This window comes from Psittacula echo (assembly GCF_963264785.1).
Source record: "Psittacula echo genome assembly, chromosome: 6".
In the NCBI taxonomy this organism is placed as follows: domain Eukaryota; kingdom Metazoa; phylum Chordata; class Aves; order Psittaciformes; family Psittacidae; genus Psittacula; species Psittacula echo.
The window spans coordinates 22,455,322-22,476,036 of record NC_137743.1 but is presented as its reverse complement, the minus strand read 5'-3'; the positions used below and the strand labels follow the sequence as shown (position 1 = coordinate 22,476,036).

At 39.0% G+C, this 20,715-nt stretch overlaps 1 protein-coding gene across 3 annotated transcripts in view; it reads right to left on the bottom strand.

Annotated features, from left to right (window-relative positions):
• TM9SF3 (transmembrane 9 superfamily member 3) overlaps positions 1 to 20,715 on the bottom strand; it is a 59,306-nt gene that overhangs the window by 36,952 nt on the left and 1,639 nt on the right. For all 3 annotated transcript variants that reach the window (XR_013957120.1, XM_080620367.1, XM_080620368.1), the window contains exons 2-3: positions 10,190 to 10,385; positions 516 to 638 (exon numbers count right to left, since the gene is read on the bottom strand). Coding sequence is in view for 2 of the 3 variants with exons in the window: in XM_080620367.1 (XP_080476493.1) it covers positions 516 to 638; positions 10,190 to 10,385 (319 nt within the window). In the remaining variant the exon portion in view is untranslated. The remainder of the gene's footprint in view (positions 1 to 515; positions 639 to 10,189; positions 10,386 to 20,715) is intronic.

Genomic DNA, 20,715 nt, shown 5'->3' with positions numbered 1-20,715 from the left:
GTGTAAGAACAAGTAAAATAAAACTCCTTCACATAACCACAGACTGCACACACAAAACTGTTATAAAGTGACTAAACTACCATAAAAGAAAATCAAACAGCTCTTGCATTAGCAACAAACACAAGAACTAGCAAAATACAGTTTAAACATTGAGTTTTACAGAAGTTGTTATTCATGACACATTAACACGGATCTTTTATCTGACATACCTAATTGTCACTCCCTTGACCATTTAAAAGAGTTTAACTCTAAAAAATTGGCATTATTAAACCAGTGCTTGAGAAACAAAACAGCTTTTCACTGTTTCTGCAGTTCACTAGTACAAGCCATCACTAGTACAAGCCATCCTACTTTTTTCCAATGCAACAATCCTTCAATTTCTTTGTATTATTTGGTTACCTAAGTTCTATATACTTGTGAACTAATGACGCTTAGTCATTAAACGACTCCATGAAACCCACCAGCACAGGACAACTATAGTTGTAATAAAGCTATTTCTGCATAATATCACTCACCCCATATTGGCAAGTCATCAATATACATCTGGTACCAATAGTGATTTTTGATAGCATACACAAATGCATCCCTTCTTCCTTTGTCCAAGTCAATTTCACAGTAAGTAGTCTGCATTACATCCTCTGTAAAAAAAATACAGCACAGTTAATGATTTATTACTGAGCTGGCTCAAAGGGAAGGCAAAGCAAGCAAATGGAGGACCGGACATTGCTGGAGTCTTTAACCCTTCTTGGCTATCCTCAAGTAGGTAACAAAGAAGGACATTTAAAAAGGAACTATTAAAGCAATTACATAACTGGTTTTGTAGTCCTACTTTTCCACATGTAGAAGCTTCATACTGACTGGATAAGGAAAGGTTTCAAAGTATCCTTTTGCTACTTCACTTACACTAAATTAAGATCCATTAGTTGGTGGAGCTTTGCCTGGACAGACCATGAGACCTCTTTTACTTTAAGAAGTGGTATGAAGTTATTAACAAATACCTAACACTATGTATGATGTTATCACCCCATTTTAGGATAATCAGTCTCACTGACTAGAAATACTGTTTGTAAAATCTAGAACTTTTTAAAGTTCTCAGCAATTTTCAATAAACTACCATAAAGGAAGAAACAAAGCAATCAGGTGAAGGTAGAAAAAAGGACAGAAGAAAAAATTAGGAATAACACAAAGAATGCACAAGAGGCTCCATTTGGAAATAAGTTAAATCCACCTCTTCGAGCCAGAAAGCTGTTTTCCCCACATCTACAATTCATAAGTAATGCAGTTAGCAGTCATTCTATCACATCCCAATTTCCTTCTTTAATGTTTCCTTTTTAAGTGAAAAAAGGGCTCATATTTACAATAATTCAGACAGCAACAGATTTAGATACAACCCCCCCATCTGCTTCTTAGCAAATGTTTTCAATTGAAACAAAGTGAATGCATGTAATTCCAGCGCCCCTCTCTTTTTGTTCTCACTGGACCATTTCTAGTAGATAAAATTAATTACTGCCCTGAGTACAGCTATAACCTGTATCAAAATTCAGCTTACTTTCTCCTATATGCTAACTGCAATATAAAACTGAAAAGAAAATCAAATCACCTGCACAGAAAAAGCACCAGCAAGTAGAATATTTCCAACTTGAAACATTATTTCTCAGATAATGAGAAAAATGAAAACATACACAGTATGTCTGGTCAGGCAAAACTGAAGTAAAGCCAGGTGAAGCAAGACAGTAAGAAAACAACCAACAGCAGTCCTGCATAGTTGCAGTGATTTCCTACAGCCCTTCAGAAAATAGTGCCCTTGTTTATTCCGGAATGGATGCATCTCTTTCTCCTATTTCTCATGAACACTTCAGTATTTTCTATTTTTGTTCTTTTTTTTCTTTCCTCTCACTTTTCCCACCCCCCCCCCACCCCCCCCCCAAGGCCTCACAAATGCACTCTAAGTTTCATTTTTTCACTGAAATAAAAGTACAGTTTTTTAAACAATAAAACTTTTGCTGAGGGAAAAACAGAGAATAACAAAACCATTCAAGCCCACAAGTGTCCCAAGACAACTGTTAGACCACAAACTGCATATTCAGGACCTGCACTTGTACATTCAGGAGACAGAGGACATTAAAGCTGGCAGCACAGCTGAAACACAGACTTACAAATCCAGGCCTCAGTTTGCATTTATGCTTCTACTGAGCTGGATCCTATATTTTTTGGACCATCTTCCTTAAAAAAAAAAAAAAAATCCTCTGCTTGGCACTTTTTCACTTTAACAGATTTTTTGAGTCATCTTGACGTTAATTAAAAGAAAAAAAAAACAGAATCCCTATCTTCTGAATTTGTTGCTAAAGTAGGATTAATTCTTTCAGAAATACTTGGTACTTTATTGTCAGTCTCTAGCAGTTTCATACTAATCTCAAATAAAGGATAACACCTTTCTAATGTTAAATTTTTTAATTCATAAAGGATTGTTCATTACGGAGAGGTCAAATCAAAATATACTGTGAATCGAAATAAAGGTAAAAGAGAAACTGGCGGAGGCTCTCAAATGAAGTACTACCCAGCACTGGAGCATGGAAGCCCGATCTGATGTGGAGGCCAGACTGGTTTTAGGTGGCTCTTCTCCTGACTGGTTCACCCATACACAGAGCGCTGTGAGGGCAGCATGCGGATAGGTGCAACTGCTACTAGCAAAATAAAAATCACGGGAACTACAAGTCCTCTTTTTAGAGACTTGTCCCATTTTATAGCCTGAACACAGAAGCCTTTGTTTTCAGTTATTAACCAAGGCAAACAAGGCATTAGATTGCAATCGAATACCAAGCTACTCCACGGGCTTTCAGATCCCTGGAATTTGTCACTTTTCAGTTAGAAACAAACAAAAAAAGCCATTCTGCATCTAAAACTTTCAGATGCAAACAGTGGCTTTTACTGCTGTTAAAACAAAACAACAACAAAAAACAACAAAACAAACAAAAAACCCCTTTAAAATATCATTTGAAGTGAAATGACTGCATTGACATCCAACCAGTCTGCAGACAGCAGCGTGCCACCAAAAATCTGTCTTCATCCATTTTCACAGATTTTACTCAAAGTATTCAGAATACCAAAAGATACCACAGAGATATTACAAACAACTGTGGATGAACTACTTCACAAACTACTCCAGCGCACATACACAAACCCCCAGCAGAATCATTAGAAACTACCTCATTCAATTCCTGCAAAACATAGGCATGACTTTACATATGGTATATGATTTCACCCTCAGCCATACCTTATAGTACACTTCCTCTCACCTCCCGTAAAAAAGACGAATGAAGGCAAAGGAATGAAGACAAGTGCTTCTTTCTCCAACCACTGAGAATACTGAAGCTGTCATTTAGTTTCAGGACAGGATTACATGGCTAAACTGAAATCCACTGTGTTAAATGATTAAATGAAAGTTGCTTAGAACAGCATTCAGTACCGGGGGAAACTGAAGTCTACTTCATTACACCTTCACCAGATATAAGTTTTGCGTATGTTAGATAGCTTTTGCTCATGTTACGGTTCTGTGTGCATCCAAGGGGTGTGTGAAGTTAGAGGTATGTTTTGTGCAGTGTCTACATCAGGGATGCTTAAAAGGTAACATCTGCTATGTATTAAAGCTTCAGTAATGTCAGCAGCACATTAGGCAAATTTTAAAAGAGTATGAAAGCAAAACTCATTACAAAAGTAAGTGCAGTTATGCCAGATTTAAAATTTCCTATGAACAGCAGACCAATTGGTTTTTATTCAAATATATAAACCACATAAAACCTCATTATATCCAACCACCTTCTAGAATAACACTGAACATCATCCCAAATAGCTGTCATATTTTCTAGAGGTGTTGCAAAAGGAAGTCTTGGGTAAGGAGTTCTCAATAGGCAGTATGGTCACTTAGTAATATTTCTAAATAAGCAAAAATTCAAAGATGTTAAAAAATCCTTTTCCCCTTTAAATTAATCTTCTCTACTTGTTATTGTATGCCAATACCAAAAGTTAATTTTCTAATTGAAGTTACTATAATCCAAAGTTCAAAAAATTTAATATTTCACTAGGTCTCAGGCGAAACGTAGATGATGTCAGAATGGTTGAATAAAGAACTTGACATATTACATAAAAAGCATTATTTCTCTAGGCTTAGCTTGACAAGCAAAGTGTATATTAATAACTCAATTACTTTCTTCATAAAGATATTTACACAGATTTGAGACCTGGGATACAAGAAGAACATTGTTCATATCTGCAACAGAAGGGAAACCCAGCTACCTTGTATGGTTGCACTTATCCTTTCACATGACACATTTTTAAACACAAAAAGAAACACTACTTAGTGGATTCTTGAATACACTGCAGATTTGCCCCACTACAAGCATTCAAGCGCAAACCTGCATTTTCAGAATACATTTCTGCAGAGCCATAATTTTCTTAGTCTATTTCAAAATCACAGGCAAGGTCCGCTGACTGAACTGACAGTTTTACTTAGGTTAGTAAATGACAGCTGCAGCCTAAATACTTCTTCCAATATGATGAACACCACAAAGTTCACACTTACCTGCTACTGCAGTTTAGTTAAAGTATGTTGAGAAGAGAACTTTCTTTTATTGCAGAATTTAATTAGAACAATTCTAATTCCTCTTTACTGACTCCAGAGGATAAAAATCTAGAAGTATAAAATCCAAGTATAATTTATTTTTTTAAATTCTTACTATTCTCATTTAAAGAGGAAAAATACCTGTAGTTGTTAGAATTGCCCTAATCCCAAACACACATGGTGAAAAACATGATTACCTGTTAATTCAGAGCTTGGATCCAATTCACATATCCACAAAGAAAACCTCTACAAGTCTTTCAGACAGTAACACCAACATCTTGAAAAGCAGGTCCCTGTGGTTAGGTATTTACATGCATAGTCAAGCACCAAAATGATTACTGAAAGTTATTTGAGCAGGTCCTAATTATTTCAGCTGTAGATGTTACATACTCCACATTCCTTGAATCTTTTTCTTAAGAACATATGAATCTACAGGTGCCAAAACAATCTTTTGTTTATTAAACAGAACAAAAGAAAGAGGGGGAAGAAGAAAAAAAACCAAAACAAACAACCTACCACAACAGACAGACAAAAACCCCTATCAAACCACAGATCACCAACAACTGTTTTAATTTCACTGCAGCAATTTCTAAACCACTGGTGAAGAGGCAGGAGCATGGATCAATCACAACCAGATAAAATCTATTCATTAAAGCATAAAAATCCATTTTACTGACATAATCCAGTTATAATTATTAAAAAAAACCAAAACCAACAACCAAAAAGAAAAAAACAAAAAGGTGAACACCACTTTAGCCAAGAATAAGATCTACCATTAAAGAGTCACCAAAAAATGAGCTACCACCACTTTTCAACAACCAAACTGGGTAAGAATTGTTTATACAAATGCTAAATTTTAACGGCTTATCTATGAAATTTATATTTTCCTACATGCATTTGATATAAGTTGTACTGGGTTTACGACAGTTTTTAAGACTGTAAAAAAATGAATCTCAGATTCCAATCTTTTTACATAATTTTATATTAAATAAGTAATAATAACTACTGCTACAATTACTTTATACTTGTTAATATGAAATTGGGTGAGGGATATTTGAATACTTTTAATAGCAGATTAAAGACAGTAAAATAGACTTGACTCCCATTCAGATTTCACTTCATGGATCCAACACTAGAAATACTAAAGCACCTCCTGATACAGAAGCTGCTGGATGCCAGTTAACAGCAAAGAGAGTATTGTCTTCCTTTTTATCCAGGGAACACATATTGCAATGCAAAAATCTAGAAGTGCACATAGACAGCTTCCCAGCTCATGTACACATACTTAGTCATTAACCAGCTACCATGTACCATCTGCTTTATAGAAAATATCTGAGGTGCAGCCACTTTGGTTAGGAGTTAAATTCACTGCAGGTCCAACAGAGATTATCAATCTGCCCAGAGTACCAATCTGTTAATTATAAATAAATTTTAAAAATGCAACAAAGGGCATGGATGAAGAGGAATTCTCCACCAGCACATCCATCACCTATACTCACAAGCCACAAACACCCTGATTCTTTTCAAATCTCTACTCTGCCATACCTATTCAAAGCCTGCTTTGAACTACATCACGTCCAGTCTGTGGATGAACATGCCCTGATACAGCAACTACATAGCTGGTGTGCCTTGGTAAAGCAATCAGAGGTGCAAAAAGGCGTCTAAAAAAACTAGCATGAATGGAAGACCAGATCTTAAATACTGAAGAAATCACACTGAACTTATCAGAACAAATAGTACTTAGAATAGAAAAAATCCAAAGCTTTATGTGTTAAAACATAAACACAAGCAGTTGTCAATCAGAAACGCCTAGCTGGAAAGAAAAATAAGACTTAAGGAAAACAGGATGGCCTGTTATAAAGAACTACAGGAGACAACAGATAAACTAATATGGCAAGGACACAATCAAAACCAAAACAATCACAAGGTATGAAAAGTACAGCACTTTTCCAACATTCTAATCTGTGTTACTCTGGGATGATTTCAGGGGAAGTTTAGATTGGATATAAGGAAGAAATTCTTTACTGTGAGGGTGGTGAGGCACTGGAATGGGTTGCCCAGGGAGGTTGTGAGTGCTCCATCCTTGGCGGTGTTCAAGGCCAGGTTGGATGAGGCCTTGGGTGACATGGTTTAGTGTGGGGTGTCCCTGCCCATGGCAGGGGGGTTGGAACTGGATGATCTTAAGGTCCTTTCCAACCCCAACTATTCTATGATTCCATGATTCTATTTTGGCTCCCCATAGTTCGGAATTCCAAAAGACTTAACCAAATTGGAATGGTATCAATTTCTATGTATTGAGGAGCTGGAGGTTCAGTATTATCCAAGTTGTACTTCTTATTGTTTAAGAAAACAGATGTTAAGTATATTTTTTAATTTTTTTTTTTAATTCTTTTAATTCTTTAAAAACTTTTTTAATTGTCAAAGAATTATGAAAACAGAAACTCATTGAGTTCTCCATTATTAGAGTATTTTACAGAAGTATTCGAGACTGTATTCACAGAAGAACTGATCTGTCCAATGCTGTACTTTTGCATATTTCCCTCAGAAACGACAGAAAGCTAAACTACATCTGACTACAGACTACACAGTGGTCACAAGAGGAGACAAAAGATAAACTGAAAGTTTCATCTATCTCATTTGTTATTTCAAGAAAAAAAGATTATTAGCACATTTCATGAATCTAAGACAGCCCGACGACTGCATGCACTTCTGGAACAATAGAGGCTCTAGCTTTTTTGGACCCTAAAGCAGAAAACGTTTCAAGCATTTCAGCCAGTTCCTGATGTTTAGCCAGTCTATTTCCTTCCCCTGATACGATCTCAGCCTTCCACTACAAAAACAAATTACTAAATTAGTACATCCAGGTCAATAAAGAAAAGGGCAGGTCCAAGATCTAAGTGACGAAAAGTGAGCTACAGAAGAGCACAATCTGCTCAGTACTTCCAGACACAAAATTAAAACACTTAATCTAGCAAAAGTTTGATATCATAAGGGAATAAATTAACCATGGATAATCTTCAAGAAATAAATCTGGGAATAGAATACTTCAGAACAGTAAACTAACTCACAAACCTTCAAGTCTTTTCAATTTGGTGCTGCATCTAGAGAGCATACTTGTCACTGGAGTAACACAAGCTCTTCATAAAAACAGGGCAATTAAAGTAAGTAAAACTTACACATATAACTGGCTGTAAAATACGTATTTATCATATTCTTACAAGAGAAGTTTTATTTAATCTTCACAGACATGTTGAATTGCTGCCAGCTGCCTTCTCTGTTCCTTCCATTTTGCATTTCTGAGCATATTCTATCAGGTTGGACAGGAAAACTATTTCTCCCATCTTGAGTAAAATTTTCAGCAGGGTACAAGTCTTGCAAACCAGTAATAGGACTGTTTTCCAGTGTCTGTGCAGGTACAGTTCCTTTCTTAAAAGGAAAGATTCAACTGCAAATTCCTCTAATGCAGAGATGCTGTACCCTATGCAACTTAAAAAAATATGAAGAATTCATGGTTTTAACAAGCTTCTAATATTTTCTTCTACTTAACCTACTTATAACAAAAACATCCTTTGGCAGATGTCCGGTTTTGGATAAAACTTTTGTAACTTACAGAAACTAAGTCACATGACTGCAAATGCTCAGACAAGAGATACTATGCTTAAGTGTGACAGTAAAGCATTGACGATGCAACAAACTGCAGCTCTCTAGGGAAAAAAGGACACGTATACACAGAAACCCCAATTGTACTAAACACAGAGATGCTAAAACTCAATACAGACAAAAAGACTGCTATTATTTGGCACCCAGAGACCTACAAAGACTCTGGGTGTCAAAGAAAACACACAGAGAAATTACGCAATAGAAGACTCTGCACCTAACACCAAGAAATGTATTTGCAAAAGAAGTTAAATTTCATCTCAATAACAGTATGGAAAGAGGGAGAAGACAGGACACAACAGGGAAAAAAAAAAAAAAAAAAAAACAAAAAACAACAGACCAGCTCCATCCTGACAGGCATATAGAACCATAGAATAGTTAGGGTTGAAAAGGACCTTAAGATCATCTAGTTCCAAACCCCCTGCCATGGGCAGGGACACCTCACACTAAACCATGCCACCCAAGGCCTCATCCACCCTGGCCTTGGACACCACCAAGGATGGAGCATTCACAGCCTCCCTGGGCAACCCATTCCAGTGCCTCACCACCCTCACAGTAAAGAATTTCTTCCTTAGATCCAATCTAAACTTCCCCTGTTTAAGTTTGAACCCATTACTCCTTGTCCTATCACTACAGTCTCTAATGAAGAGTCCCTCCCCAGCATCCTTGTAGGCCCCCTTCAGATACTGGAAGGCAGCTCTGAGGTCTCCATGCAGCCTTCTCTTCTCCAGGATGAACAGCCCCAACTTTCTCAGCCTATCTTCATACAGGAGGTGCTCCAGCCCCTTGATCATCCTCGTGGCCCTCCTCTTCACTTGTTTCAACAGTTCCATGTCCTTTTTATGTTGAGGACACCAGAACTGCACACAATACTCCAAGTGAGGTCTCACGAAAGCAGAGTAGAGGGGCAGGATCACCTCCTTCAACCTGCTGGTCACGCTCCTTTTGATGCAGCCCAGGATACAGTTGGCTTTCTGGGCTGCGAGCGCACACTGAAGCCAGCTCATGTTCATTTTCTCATCAATCAACACCCCCAAGTCCTTCTCTGCAGGGCTGCTCTGAATCTCTTCTCTGCCCAACCTGCAGCTGTGCCTGTGATTGCTCCGACCCAGGTGTAGGACCTTGCACTTGGCATGGTTAAATTTCATAGGGTTGGTATCAGCCCACCTCACAAGCATGTCGAGGTCCCTCTGGATGGCATTCCTTCCCTCCGGCGTATCAAGCGAACCACACAGCTTGGTGTCATCAGGTCCCATGGACTTGTGTACATTCAGGTTCTTAAGATGGTCTCGAACCAGATCCTCTCCTACAGTGGGCCTAAGGTCTTCATTCTCACAGTCCCTGCATCTGCCTTCCAAGACTTGGGTGGTACGGTCAGAGCATTTGCCAGTGAAGACCGAGGCAAAGAAGTTGTTAAGAATCTCAGCCTTCTCCAAATGCAGACACATGCTGAGTTAGAGCCAATAATATAAAGGTATCTCTCAAAGGTGTTTTAAACTAGACAGTAACCAGAAGGATACAATAATTAACTTTGTGTAAGGTAGAACTTTGAGGTGTTGAACCCTTGCTACTCCTTTCCAACTGCATCTTTAGAATTGGTAAACCAGAATAACAATTTCAGTAAATATACTTTTAATCATTCATATACAGAAAACTTAGTTTCACTTTATAAAATGTCATCAGTTACCTGAGAAGCATGTGTCTGCTGCAAGCATCTTCTCTGAAGGGCACACAGATGAAAACTACTGTAAACTGAAAAGTCAGTAGTAGCAGACAACCTTATAGGGCGGTTCAAGCAACAATATAAAATACACTCGGTTGCTAGCAGCAACAAACTTTCAGTTCTAGTTCAAAAATGAAGCTTTAAGGGTTTGTGATTTTTTTAAGAGACTAAATGCACTTTCAATTGCTTACCTTTAAATTTGATGTCAAGACCACTAAATTCCAATTCAACTCCTTGCAGTGCTTCTCCTAAGGTTTCATGGTAATGGCTGATACTTTTTTTTGATCCCACACAGAAAGGAAGGGAGAAGTATTTGTATGTTTCTTGGCGATTATGGTAGGGTCCTACTGTATTCATCCATAAAACAACTTCCTCTTTATCTTGGTACTGAAAGACAAAGTTATTGAGTTAGTTGACAAGCTCAGCAGAATAAAAATATTCAAGAAACTCTCACATTCATATTAACTAGCAAGGCAGGACTGTTCCATCACAGGCAACAGCTATATTTAAAGACAGTTGTGTATTTTTGTCTTTCAGGTGGCAGGGATTCTAGGAAAAGATTTTCAGTCTGCTTTCCTACAAAAACAAAGCTGAGCTGATTGTATAGTTTAGTAGAACCTATCCCTGAAGTACCAGAAGAGGGGGATTCATACAAATTTAACAGAGAGGCAAAAGATACAGTGAGCAGAAGCGAAGAAAAGCATCAGTTTCAAAAATAAAACAGCTTTTACAAATTTTGTGGAAACACGCACCAGTTAAAAGCAGAACCCTGACTATCCCCACTGAAACGAAATATCAAACTAAAATCTTGTTAAACAAGATCTTAGCAAATAAATCAGGCAATCTATCCATGGTGACAGGTATACTGTATTTTCCTAAAATGCAACTCTTCTTGATTTTTATAATGGCACAAATTACATTTAAAATTCCCAGAAGAGCGCAATGCCTCACAGGAAGCACTAAAATGAAACTGTCGCATACCTACAAGGGACAAAACACTCAGACAGAAGAACTATTCTGAGGTATTTCCAACACTCTCACAGTGAAAAAAACCCCAAAACAGAACAGCAAGGAGTCTGGCAGCTGCCATGAAATTCTTTCTGGGAACACCCACCTTTCACTCTCCACAGCTACTGTTAGCTAGGAAAACTTACTCCTTGGCTAAGAGCCCGTAATCTTTTTCAAGCCCTTATAACTTTTCAACAACAAAAAAGTCCTTAAATCCATTAATCTATCAGTATTCAAATACTGCATGAATTCATGAGATTTAAGTGGTTTGAAATCACTATTTGTGCTGCATTTGACTGCATCCGGATGAGGTATCAGGTTTGCTAGTTACTACAAAGCTTCCCTCACAATATACTTTCTTCACCTACTATAATTTCAACAGATTAGGAGGGACAGTGATCTAACTTTTAAGGCAGAAAACACTTATGAATAACAGCACGCACCTGCAAGTACAATCACCATATAAATCCTGACTCATTCTTTTTTTAAGTGCAAAAGTATAAAGTACTATTTTAAGACCAATACACGCACACAGAACACACTGGAGAAGAAAGTCAAATGTTAATTAGCTGTAACTATTTCATAGCACACAGCTGAAATACTGAATACAGTTTTGCATCTCCCTTTTTAACAAATGAACAAAGGTTCTTCAACTCCATTTATTCTGAATTACCACAGTCATACAAACAGGTTAACTCACAAATAATTAGCTGCATGTGGTATGCAATAAACTCTTCAGAGGAGGTCTTTAAAAGTTAAATTCAAGGATTTAAACAAACATGCTTCAGGAAATAATTTAATTCCTCTACACTAAAACATCATCTCAATTACAAGTGTAGTCTTTTTTGTTACAAAGGTGCACAAGGGTAATTCCAGCCTCTTGTGTGAGCCATTGCCAACAAGAAACTTCAAATATCTTACTAATTTCATTCTGAGCTGTAGCAGAGACCAAACACACAGCTTCACAAACCTGCCTGTTCGCAGAGCACATACTTTGAAACATTTCTGACAGGTAAAGAATGTCATAGAATGGTGAGGATTGGAAAGGTCATCTAATTACAACACCTCTGACATGGGAAGGCACACCTCACACTAGACCATGTCAACCACGGCTCTGCCCAACCTGGCCTTGAATGCTGCCAGGGATGGAGCATTTACCAGTTCTTTGGACAACCTGTCCAGTGCCTCACCACCCTCACAGTAAAGAACTTCCTCCTTATATCTAACCTGAACTTCCCCTGTGTAAGTTTAAACCCATTACCCCTTGTCTTATTGCTACAGTCCCTGATGAAGAGTCCCTCTCCAGCATCCTTATAGGCCCCCTTCAGATACTGGAAGGCTGCTGCGAGGTCTCCATGCAGTCAATGAAGAAATGTCAATGAAGAAAGAAAGAGAAAACAACACAGAAAGCAGATATTCCTCCTCTGGACCAGCAACCAGAAAGGTTATACCTGTACACCACAGCTGTCGAACTTCAAAGAAAGTTGGGAATGAAGAATGAAAGAAAGACCACAGTTCCAGCTCCCTCAGCAGCAGAAACAGTGGAAACTGCACGACGATACCACCTCTAGCTCTTGCCAATGTAGCAAGGGACAAATTGGTCTGTATCTTTCTAGTTTGTTATGCCTAGCACATCTTCTGTTTCTTGCCCTAACAGCTGCAGAACATATTTTCAGCCATGTCTCAAAACGGTCTTAACTTGTCAAGAGCCTACTTCAGCATTACTCCTTGCAATGCAACAGCTTACATAAGAACTGAGCTATGCCTCTGTCCAACCTTCAGTAACAGAATATGACATCATTAGGTCTGTGAATTCATCTTTGTCAGTGCCCGAATAAAGCAAGGACTGATCACTGCTTTAATTAGCTTCCTGTTTCCAACCTGCTTCATACTGATTTGGGACCTCTCTATTTTTGGAATTATACCAGATCATCTTCAAGTGACAAACACCAACTTCTTAAGAACGTATTACTCAAAAATCTTGTTACATTTTCTAATCTAGATTGTAATTACAACATCTGCAATAATAAATTTGGTCTGTGTTTGTCTCTAATCTGCATGATGCTTAGCCCTCCTTCAGGGCCTACAGGCTTTTCCCACAATGACTCCAAGATGCCATCAGTCTCCTCTGAAGACAAAAGGGACCAGCTCAAACATATGCAAAGAATACAGTCTACGTTTATTACTTCTCCCTTTCTTACAAGCATCCCAGAACACTGTAAGAGAAATCTGTTCAGGGCTGCTACATAAATTATCACAGCACCTCAGCCATCCCCAGCTATACCTCATTCACAATCAGCTGGACATCGAGCCATTGACCACAACTCTTTGCGTGCGGCCATCCAGCCAGTTCTTTACCCACCGAGTGGTCCACTCAACAAACTGATGTCTCTCCAATTTAGAGACAAGGATGTCGTGTGGGACAGTGTCAAACACTTTGCACAAGTCCAGGCAGATGACATCAACTGCTCTACCCCTGTTCATCCGTTCCATAGCCCCATCATAGAAGGCCACCAAATTGGTCAGGCAGGATTTCCCCTTAGTGAAGCCATGCTGGCTGTCACCAAGCACCTCCTTGTTTTTCATGTGCCTTAGCATGCCTTCCAGGAGAATCTGCTCCAAGATTTTGCCAGGCACAGAGGTGAGACTGACTGGTCTGTAATTCCCTGGGTCATCCATTTTCCCTTCTTAAAAATGGGGGTTATATTTCTCTTTTTCCAGTCATCAGGAACTTCACCTGACTGCCATGATCTTTCAAATATGATGGCCAAATATATGTCAATATATTGTCCTATATATGTCCTGGGTTCAGCAGTAGCAGTCATTTTTCTCAGTCTTAGTAGCTAGTGCTGTTCTGTGTTTTTGACTCTCAGCCGGAGAACAATGCTGATAACACCGACATTTTTAGTTGTTGCTAAGTAATGTTTAGTCTGACCAAGGACTTTCTGAGTCTCATGCTCTGCCAGGGAGGAAGGGAAGCCGGGAGGAAGCAAGAGGCAGGACAACTGACCCGAACTAGCCAAAGAGGTATTCCATACCACACAGCATGTCATGCCCAGTATATAAATTGGGGGCTGTTACCCAAAAGGGTTAGATTGCTGCTCGGGTCGGGCTGGGTATTGGTTGGCGGGTGGTGAGGTGCTGTATTCTTTTCTCTTGTTATTTCCCTTACCATTATTATTAATGGTGGTAGCAGTAGTGGTTTGTGTTATACCTTAGTTACTGGACTGTTCTTATGTCAGCCCATGGGAGTTACATTCTTTTGATTCTCCATCCCATCCCTCTGGGAGCCGAGGGAGGAAGGGTGGGGAGTGAGTGAGCGTCTGCGTGGTTCTGGATTGCTGGCTGGCCTTAAACCACAACAGTTGGGTTTTGCTCATTACCCATTATAAAGATGATCCTTCACATTTGAATATATTGCTGCCATGACATATCTCATCCTACCCTACTGGTCAGGTAATTTGGTGGCAAGAACTTGGGGCTATCAAAAGGTTCACGTTTGTGGTGTTATTACTGCCTTTACAATATCAAAGCATCTACAACAAAGAACAGTGTTGACACACAGGAAAATAATTCTTATTTAGGCAAGACAAAGAACAAGCGTATCTTGCAGGACTATTTTGTCACCTCTCTAAAAGGTCTTCTAGGTTCAGAGAAGGCAAACAACTACACAAAAATGTCACATTATGAGAGAGGTAACATAAAATACACTGCTAAATAAAGCTGTGGTCACAAGGGGAGCCACAGCACTCAGGTACACCCTAGCACTGCCAGTCAGATATTGGTCAGCACATTCGTTGTCAGTCTTGTAGTAGTTTCAACTTCTGTCATATTCTTTTTTTACCTTCCTTCAGCACGAGGGTGGTGAGACACCGGGGTAGGTTGCCCCATCCCTGGAAGTGTTCAAGGCAGGCTGGATTGGGCAGGGATGGAACAAGATGATCTTTAAGGTTTCTTCCAACCCAAACCATTCTATGATATGTGGCATCTGCAAACCGTGGAGAACTTAGAACCATAAGAAAGAGAAAGAAAATTCCAGCTCTGTAGCTCCACCTTGCATTCTTGGCAGAAAGAACATACAGAAAAAATATTCTCATTTCATCAGGGACTGCCTTAGACACACTGAACAAAATGACAAAACCAAAGAACCCTGAATTCTCATTTTTATGGTTCTGATATTGGCTGATGAGCAACTGTTTCAATTGTACCCTCTGAGCTCTGAATGCCAACAGAGCAAATCAAAATCCTGTTGTCTTCTGTTAACCTTAGCACACAAGTCAGCAATAACTTGTAGTCAAAACCAACACAGAGTAAGATGGGGCGTGAAGAGTCCAACGGTCTTTTTCAGAAATTGCTATACAATGACAGAAAACTTGCATAACCAGTTGTGATTGTTTCTTTATCTTCTGCTAGATCAGCAGCAAACAAAATACTTCTGATCCATTGAGATTGCACCAGATCCCAGAACATGAGAAAAGTATCAAGAACTCCCTGTCAATATAGGGAGGGAACAAACAAGAGAGGAAGTCAACTACGAAGTGCAAGAACATCCACATCATGTGCTCAACAAGTTAGCTAAGATCACCAAGAACAGCTGTCATGGTAAGAGATGTAAATAAACATTTCCTGCTCTCCACACATAAGAGTCTTCAGCCACTATTTGACCCATCGCTGCCATAGTTCTTAAACATATTCCTATTACAGCTGTATCTAAACTACTGAGGTTCGCAACACAGCAAGCATTAATGTCAAATGGTAAAATAATTTGAAGTTAATGATCTGCAGAGTTGACTCTAGATAATCTGAGTGACATAAATCTAATATCTAGAATTACACTTACGCACCAATGCAATTTCATCTTCATCCCTTAAGAAAACAAGTGCCAAACACCTTCCTAATATGAAGGACTGACTTTGATGTACAAACTACTGCTATTTCAGAAATTATTGTTATTTTTCTTCATTCTCCTTCCTGACTTGTTTACAGAGAAGTAGATGGTGGAAAGGCAACTTTTCCCATGCCAGAATCTGGACACAAGTATCCTATTAAGACCATAGCAACTGATAAAGCAAAAAAGATCAACAAACAATATGCTGCAACCTCTACCCTGGTATAACTCAGCAAACTCCTCTGGTTTTGGTTTGTCTGAAGGAACAATATACTGCATACAGCTCAGAGAGACAGGCATTTAACAACTTGGTAATGGTGCCAGAATTCAGAGTTCACTACTTCCAAGTATGAGAGAAGACTACAAAACACAATTTGGAATACCTTTTACTTACTGTAATTTATGAAAAATGTAGTACTTAGCAAGTTTGGCTTTGCATCTTTCTGCACTAAGCTTGGTATCAGCTCAGTAATTTCAGTAACTATAAGAGTATATAATGATCTACTTGAACTATGCAAAATCACAGAGGCAGCCTGAACAAGTCTCAGCATCAACACAAGTTACCTGCCATTTGCTGGTACAATCTGAGTAATGTGAGGTAAATCTTCAGACACTTTTTCCTGTAACTGATACCCAGTTGGTGGAGGACCAATCTGCACCTGAAGTGTAACCACGTATCAGCTACAACCCTCATGGCAGCTGGAGACATCTGTTCCAAAGCAGCACAACATGGTCAACTATCTGTTCGGAGCACTGGGCTAGAGAGATGTTGTGCATGTGCAAGCTAAAATCATGTTAAACTCATCTATACCAGCAACAAGGCAAAACAACCATTCTAGTCCCCTGCAGAATATTAAGCTGGCATGAAGCTTCTGCAGTTTGACCCGGTATTCATGGACTTCTTCCATGACAATACAACTACTGGTTTAATACAAAGAAAATTTCCACATATCCTTATGGTTTAAAAACTGTTCAAACTGACGCCAACCTTATGAAGTTTAACCATGACAAGTGCAAGGTCCTACACCTGGGTTGGAGCAATCCCAGGCACAGCTACAGGCTGGGCAGAGAAGAGATTCAGAGCAGCCCTGCAGAGAAGGACTTGGGGGTGTTGATTGATGAGAAAATGAACATGAGCTGGCTTCAGTGTGCGCTCGCAGCCCAGAAAGCCAACTGTATCCTGGGCTGCATCAAAAGAAGCGTGACCAGCAGGTCGAAGGAGGTGATCCTGCCCCTCTACTCTGCTTTCGTGAGACCTCACTTGGAGTATTGTGTGCAGTTCTGGTGTCCTCAACATAAAAAGGACATGGAACTGTTGGAACAAGTGCAGAGGAAGGGCACGAGGATGATCAGGGGACTGGAGCACCTCCCGTATGGAGACAGGCTGAGAAAGTTGGGGCTGTTCATCCTGGAGAAGAGAAGGCTGCATGGAGACCTCAAAGCAGCCTTCTAGTATCTGAAGGGGGCCTACAAGGATGCTGGGGAGGGACTATTCATTAGGGTCTGTAGTGACAGGACAAGGGGTAACAGGTTCAAACTTAAACAGGTGAAGTTTAGACTGGATATAAGGAGAAAGTTCTTTACTGTGAGGGTGGTGACACACTGGAATGGGTTGCCCAGGGAAGCTGTGAATGCTCCATCCCTGGCAGTGTTCAAGGCCAGGTTGGACAGAACCTTAGTGTGAGGTATCCCTGCCCATGGCAGGGGGTTTGGAACTAGATGACCTTAAGGTCCTTTCCAACCCTAACTATTCTATGATTCTATAGCAATACTGAGGCTATTTTCAGCACAGTACATCCATCTTTCTTCTCTTCAACCCAACAGGGCACTCATGATGTCAAAAGCAACTTAATATTCTTTTTGCACAACTGCAGAAATTAGCATGGTAGCCCTAGAAATAAACTATTTATTCTACAGAACAATTAAGGCTAGATTAAGTCAGGACATAAAAAGCTGCAGAAAAGGATATGAGACTGGAAGGTTGTGATAATCCTTTTTAAACCACGAAAACCCTTTGCAAAAAATGATGGAGGCCCAGAGAGGACTACAACTACCAAATCTTGAATGGTGACTCAGCAAAATAAATTCAAATCAGGATAGCTTCATTCAGAAAGTATGCCATTTTACTCCTTTTCTCAAGTTGAAGTTTGGAGGGAGGCTTTCCACAATACAGTTCCTTGAACACCAGCACACATCTTTCAAGGGGAAAAGAAATATCATCTGTTACCAGCACAGCAAAGCTGCAGAAACAGGACAGGAAACAAGAGAGGCAGCAAGTAAGACTCAATCAGTGGGTAATATCCCAGGCTTCTAGTCTCAGTACCTTACAGATATTCTGTCAAGCACTGTGACAATACTCAATGATTGCAGCTCACACCCATAACCTATTAAATAGTGGATTTCAGCCCTGTGCTCTCCTTTGGATAAAACAGATTATTTCCAGTAACATCTTTTCATTTCTCTTTGAATTGTAGGCCTCACCAAACCATGGCTAGAACTACACCAGCAGGACAGTCTGAACTGTTGTACAAGCAGTCCTTTTACTGCTACGCTTCCTAGATGCACAAGGTTGCTCAGCACGCCTTATCCTGCTTCTGTGACATTTATTTCACCTCTTCAAAATGGAACCACTAGAACTTCAAAAGGAATCAGGCTGCTCATCTACACACAACTTAGTAAGCAAAGAGGTATTTTACATGCACCGAGATGTTTTCTACAGTGATTCTCTAACTGACAAGTTACAGATACTATACAAAAGTCATTATTTTATTACATGCTTGTGGCTTTAATATACTTCATCAGACTAAAAGTCAAACAAAAATTCTTTTCTCAGTCACTATCAATTAGGAATTTTGCTACACAGTATAGGCTGGGTTTTGTTTGTTTTTCAGTGTTTGTCATGTACTCTCATGCTTGTGAAGCACTGATAATTAAACTGAAGCAATGTTAAAATGCTACCTACTGCCTAGACCATTCTGCCCCAACAAAACCCCCAGCATATATCAGAATAATTTTATGGTTTGCATATTTTATCAACTCCAACAAGTCTAGTAACAGAAGATGTGAAAGCAGAAGCCAGGCAGGAGTCCACCCACCCTGCTTCTGCAGCATCAGTATATATTGTGGTAAGGCTACCAATATCTCAGCTGTACTATCTCTTCCACAGGTAAAAGGGCAACTGTCAAAAAATGGTGCAAATATCAGAATACAGGCAAAAGCAGATACATGACACATTCTGAAGCATGAGAACCAGTTAAAGAATCAGCAGACAAGTTTTCAGTTAGTTTCTGACACATTGTTCTGTTGTGGTCTGAAGTTATGGTGCTGCACTGTCTTTTGACAATGAAGATTTTAAATGCTGTGTCAAACCTTGATTTCTCTTCACTTACTAATGATTTTAAACACCCATTTGCCTATCTTATAATTGTATTTTTACTACTCTTCCCCTAAGGAAATGCATTTTTAAAGGCTATTTCAAATTTAAGATAAAGGATTTAGCTGTTGATCCAATGAAGCTATCCACACCTAGTAATTCAGAAATACTAGTACAGTCATAGAGCTTCATGTGGAGTCCTCTCACAGTTACCCTTTATAATATTTGCTTATGCAGTCCTACAGTTAAAAAGGACACATATAAAGCATTAACAGCCAATTTATATTAACACAAAAATACGCATTATAGCACACACGTATTATCTTATAAACATTGTATGCTATTATGTGTTATATAGCAGCAGTAAATAAATTAACCTCCTAACACAGAGCATTAAACATTCAGTTCAGTGCTTCTAGATGTTTGGCATGCTCGGTACAGATTAGGCCCCTCTATATCAGCAATTAAAAGTAAACCGTGGCACACCTTCACCCAGAAGCTGCACACTAAGGCACTAACAAGGAAACAGCAGCACATAATGGTGTGTATTCCTACCAATAAGACTCAAGTCTTAAAATTAGTGAAAATTCACATTTTGAAGTTACCAAGCCGTGAATCAGTATACTAGTATTTCCTCTCCACTTCCCCAAAAGTGAGCAGAGCCTCCAAAATTTAACAAAGCGCTTTATCGAAAGATTAATCTTCCAACTGCAGTCATACTCAAAAATGAAATTCATTAAAATGCAGTGTTTAAGGAACACTTTCTTCAGGTTTTTAATCTCAAAATCAGTGTACTATTACAAAACCTTGCTCATGTTTCATTCATGCTATTAACACTTCCACTCCACTCTCCTGAGCAATATTAAAGTATTGAAATATCTAATCAAGGAGACAGCTTTCCAAAAAAAGATGACTGCCTTCCTGCACCAACTATTTCTAACCTACCATGTGATGTTACTAAACCAGACACCACATGAATGAGAACACTAAACCAAGAGACAGAGCCTTGAAGAGTTCAGTAATTCAGATGAAAAAAATGACCAGCCTTCAAAAGGAATTTGTGATTTCCATTGGTAATTGTTTAGGTAATCATTCCGAAGATCTAAAAACCATCAGAATTCCCATTTGAAGGGAGATCTCAAAACCAAATAAAATCAATGACAGCTTTACAAAATTCTTTTTTCCCCAGAAGACTACCAATATTAAATGAATAATTAGTAATTCCTCAAGTCAAACAGCCTTTAAAAATAAACACAGTGCTAAGCTGAAAACTACCTCACCTCAGCAGACACCCAACAGCAATAAAACACCAGCTCAGCAATAAAACTGGGACTTAAGCTAGTTCAAAGTGTCTGTGCTCCTTGAAAGTCCTCAATGTTAGCTTAACTTTACTATCATTAACTGCAGCACTGATAATTCCCATAGCTTTTAAAAAAATAAAAACAATC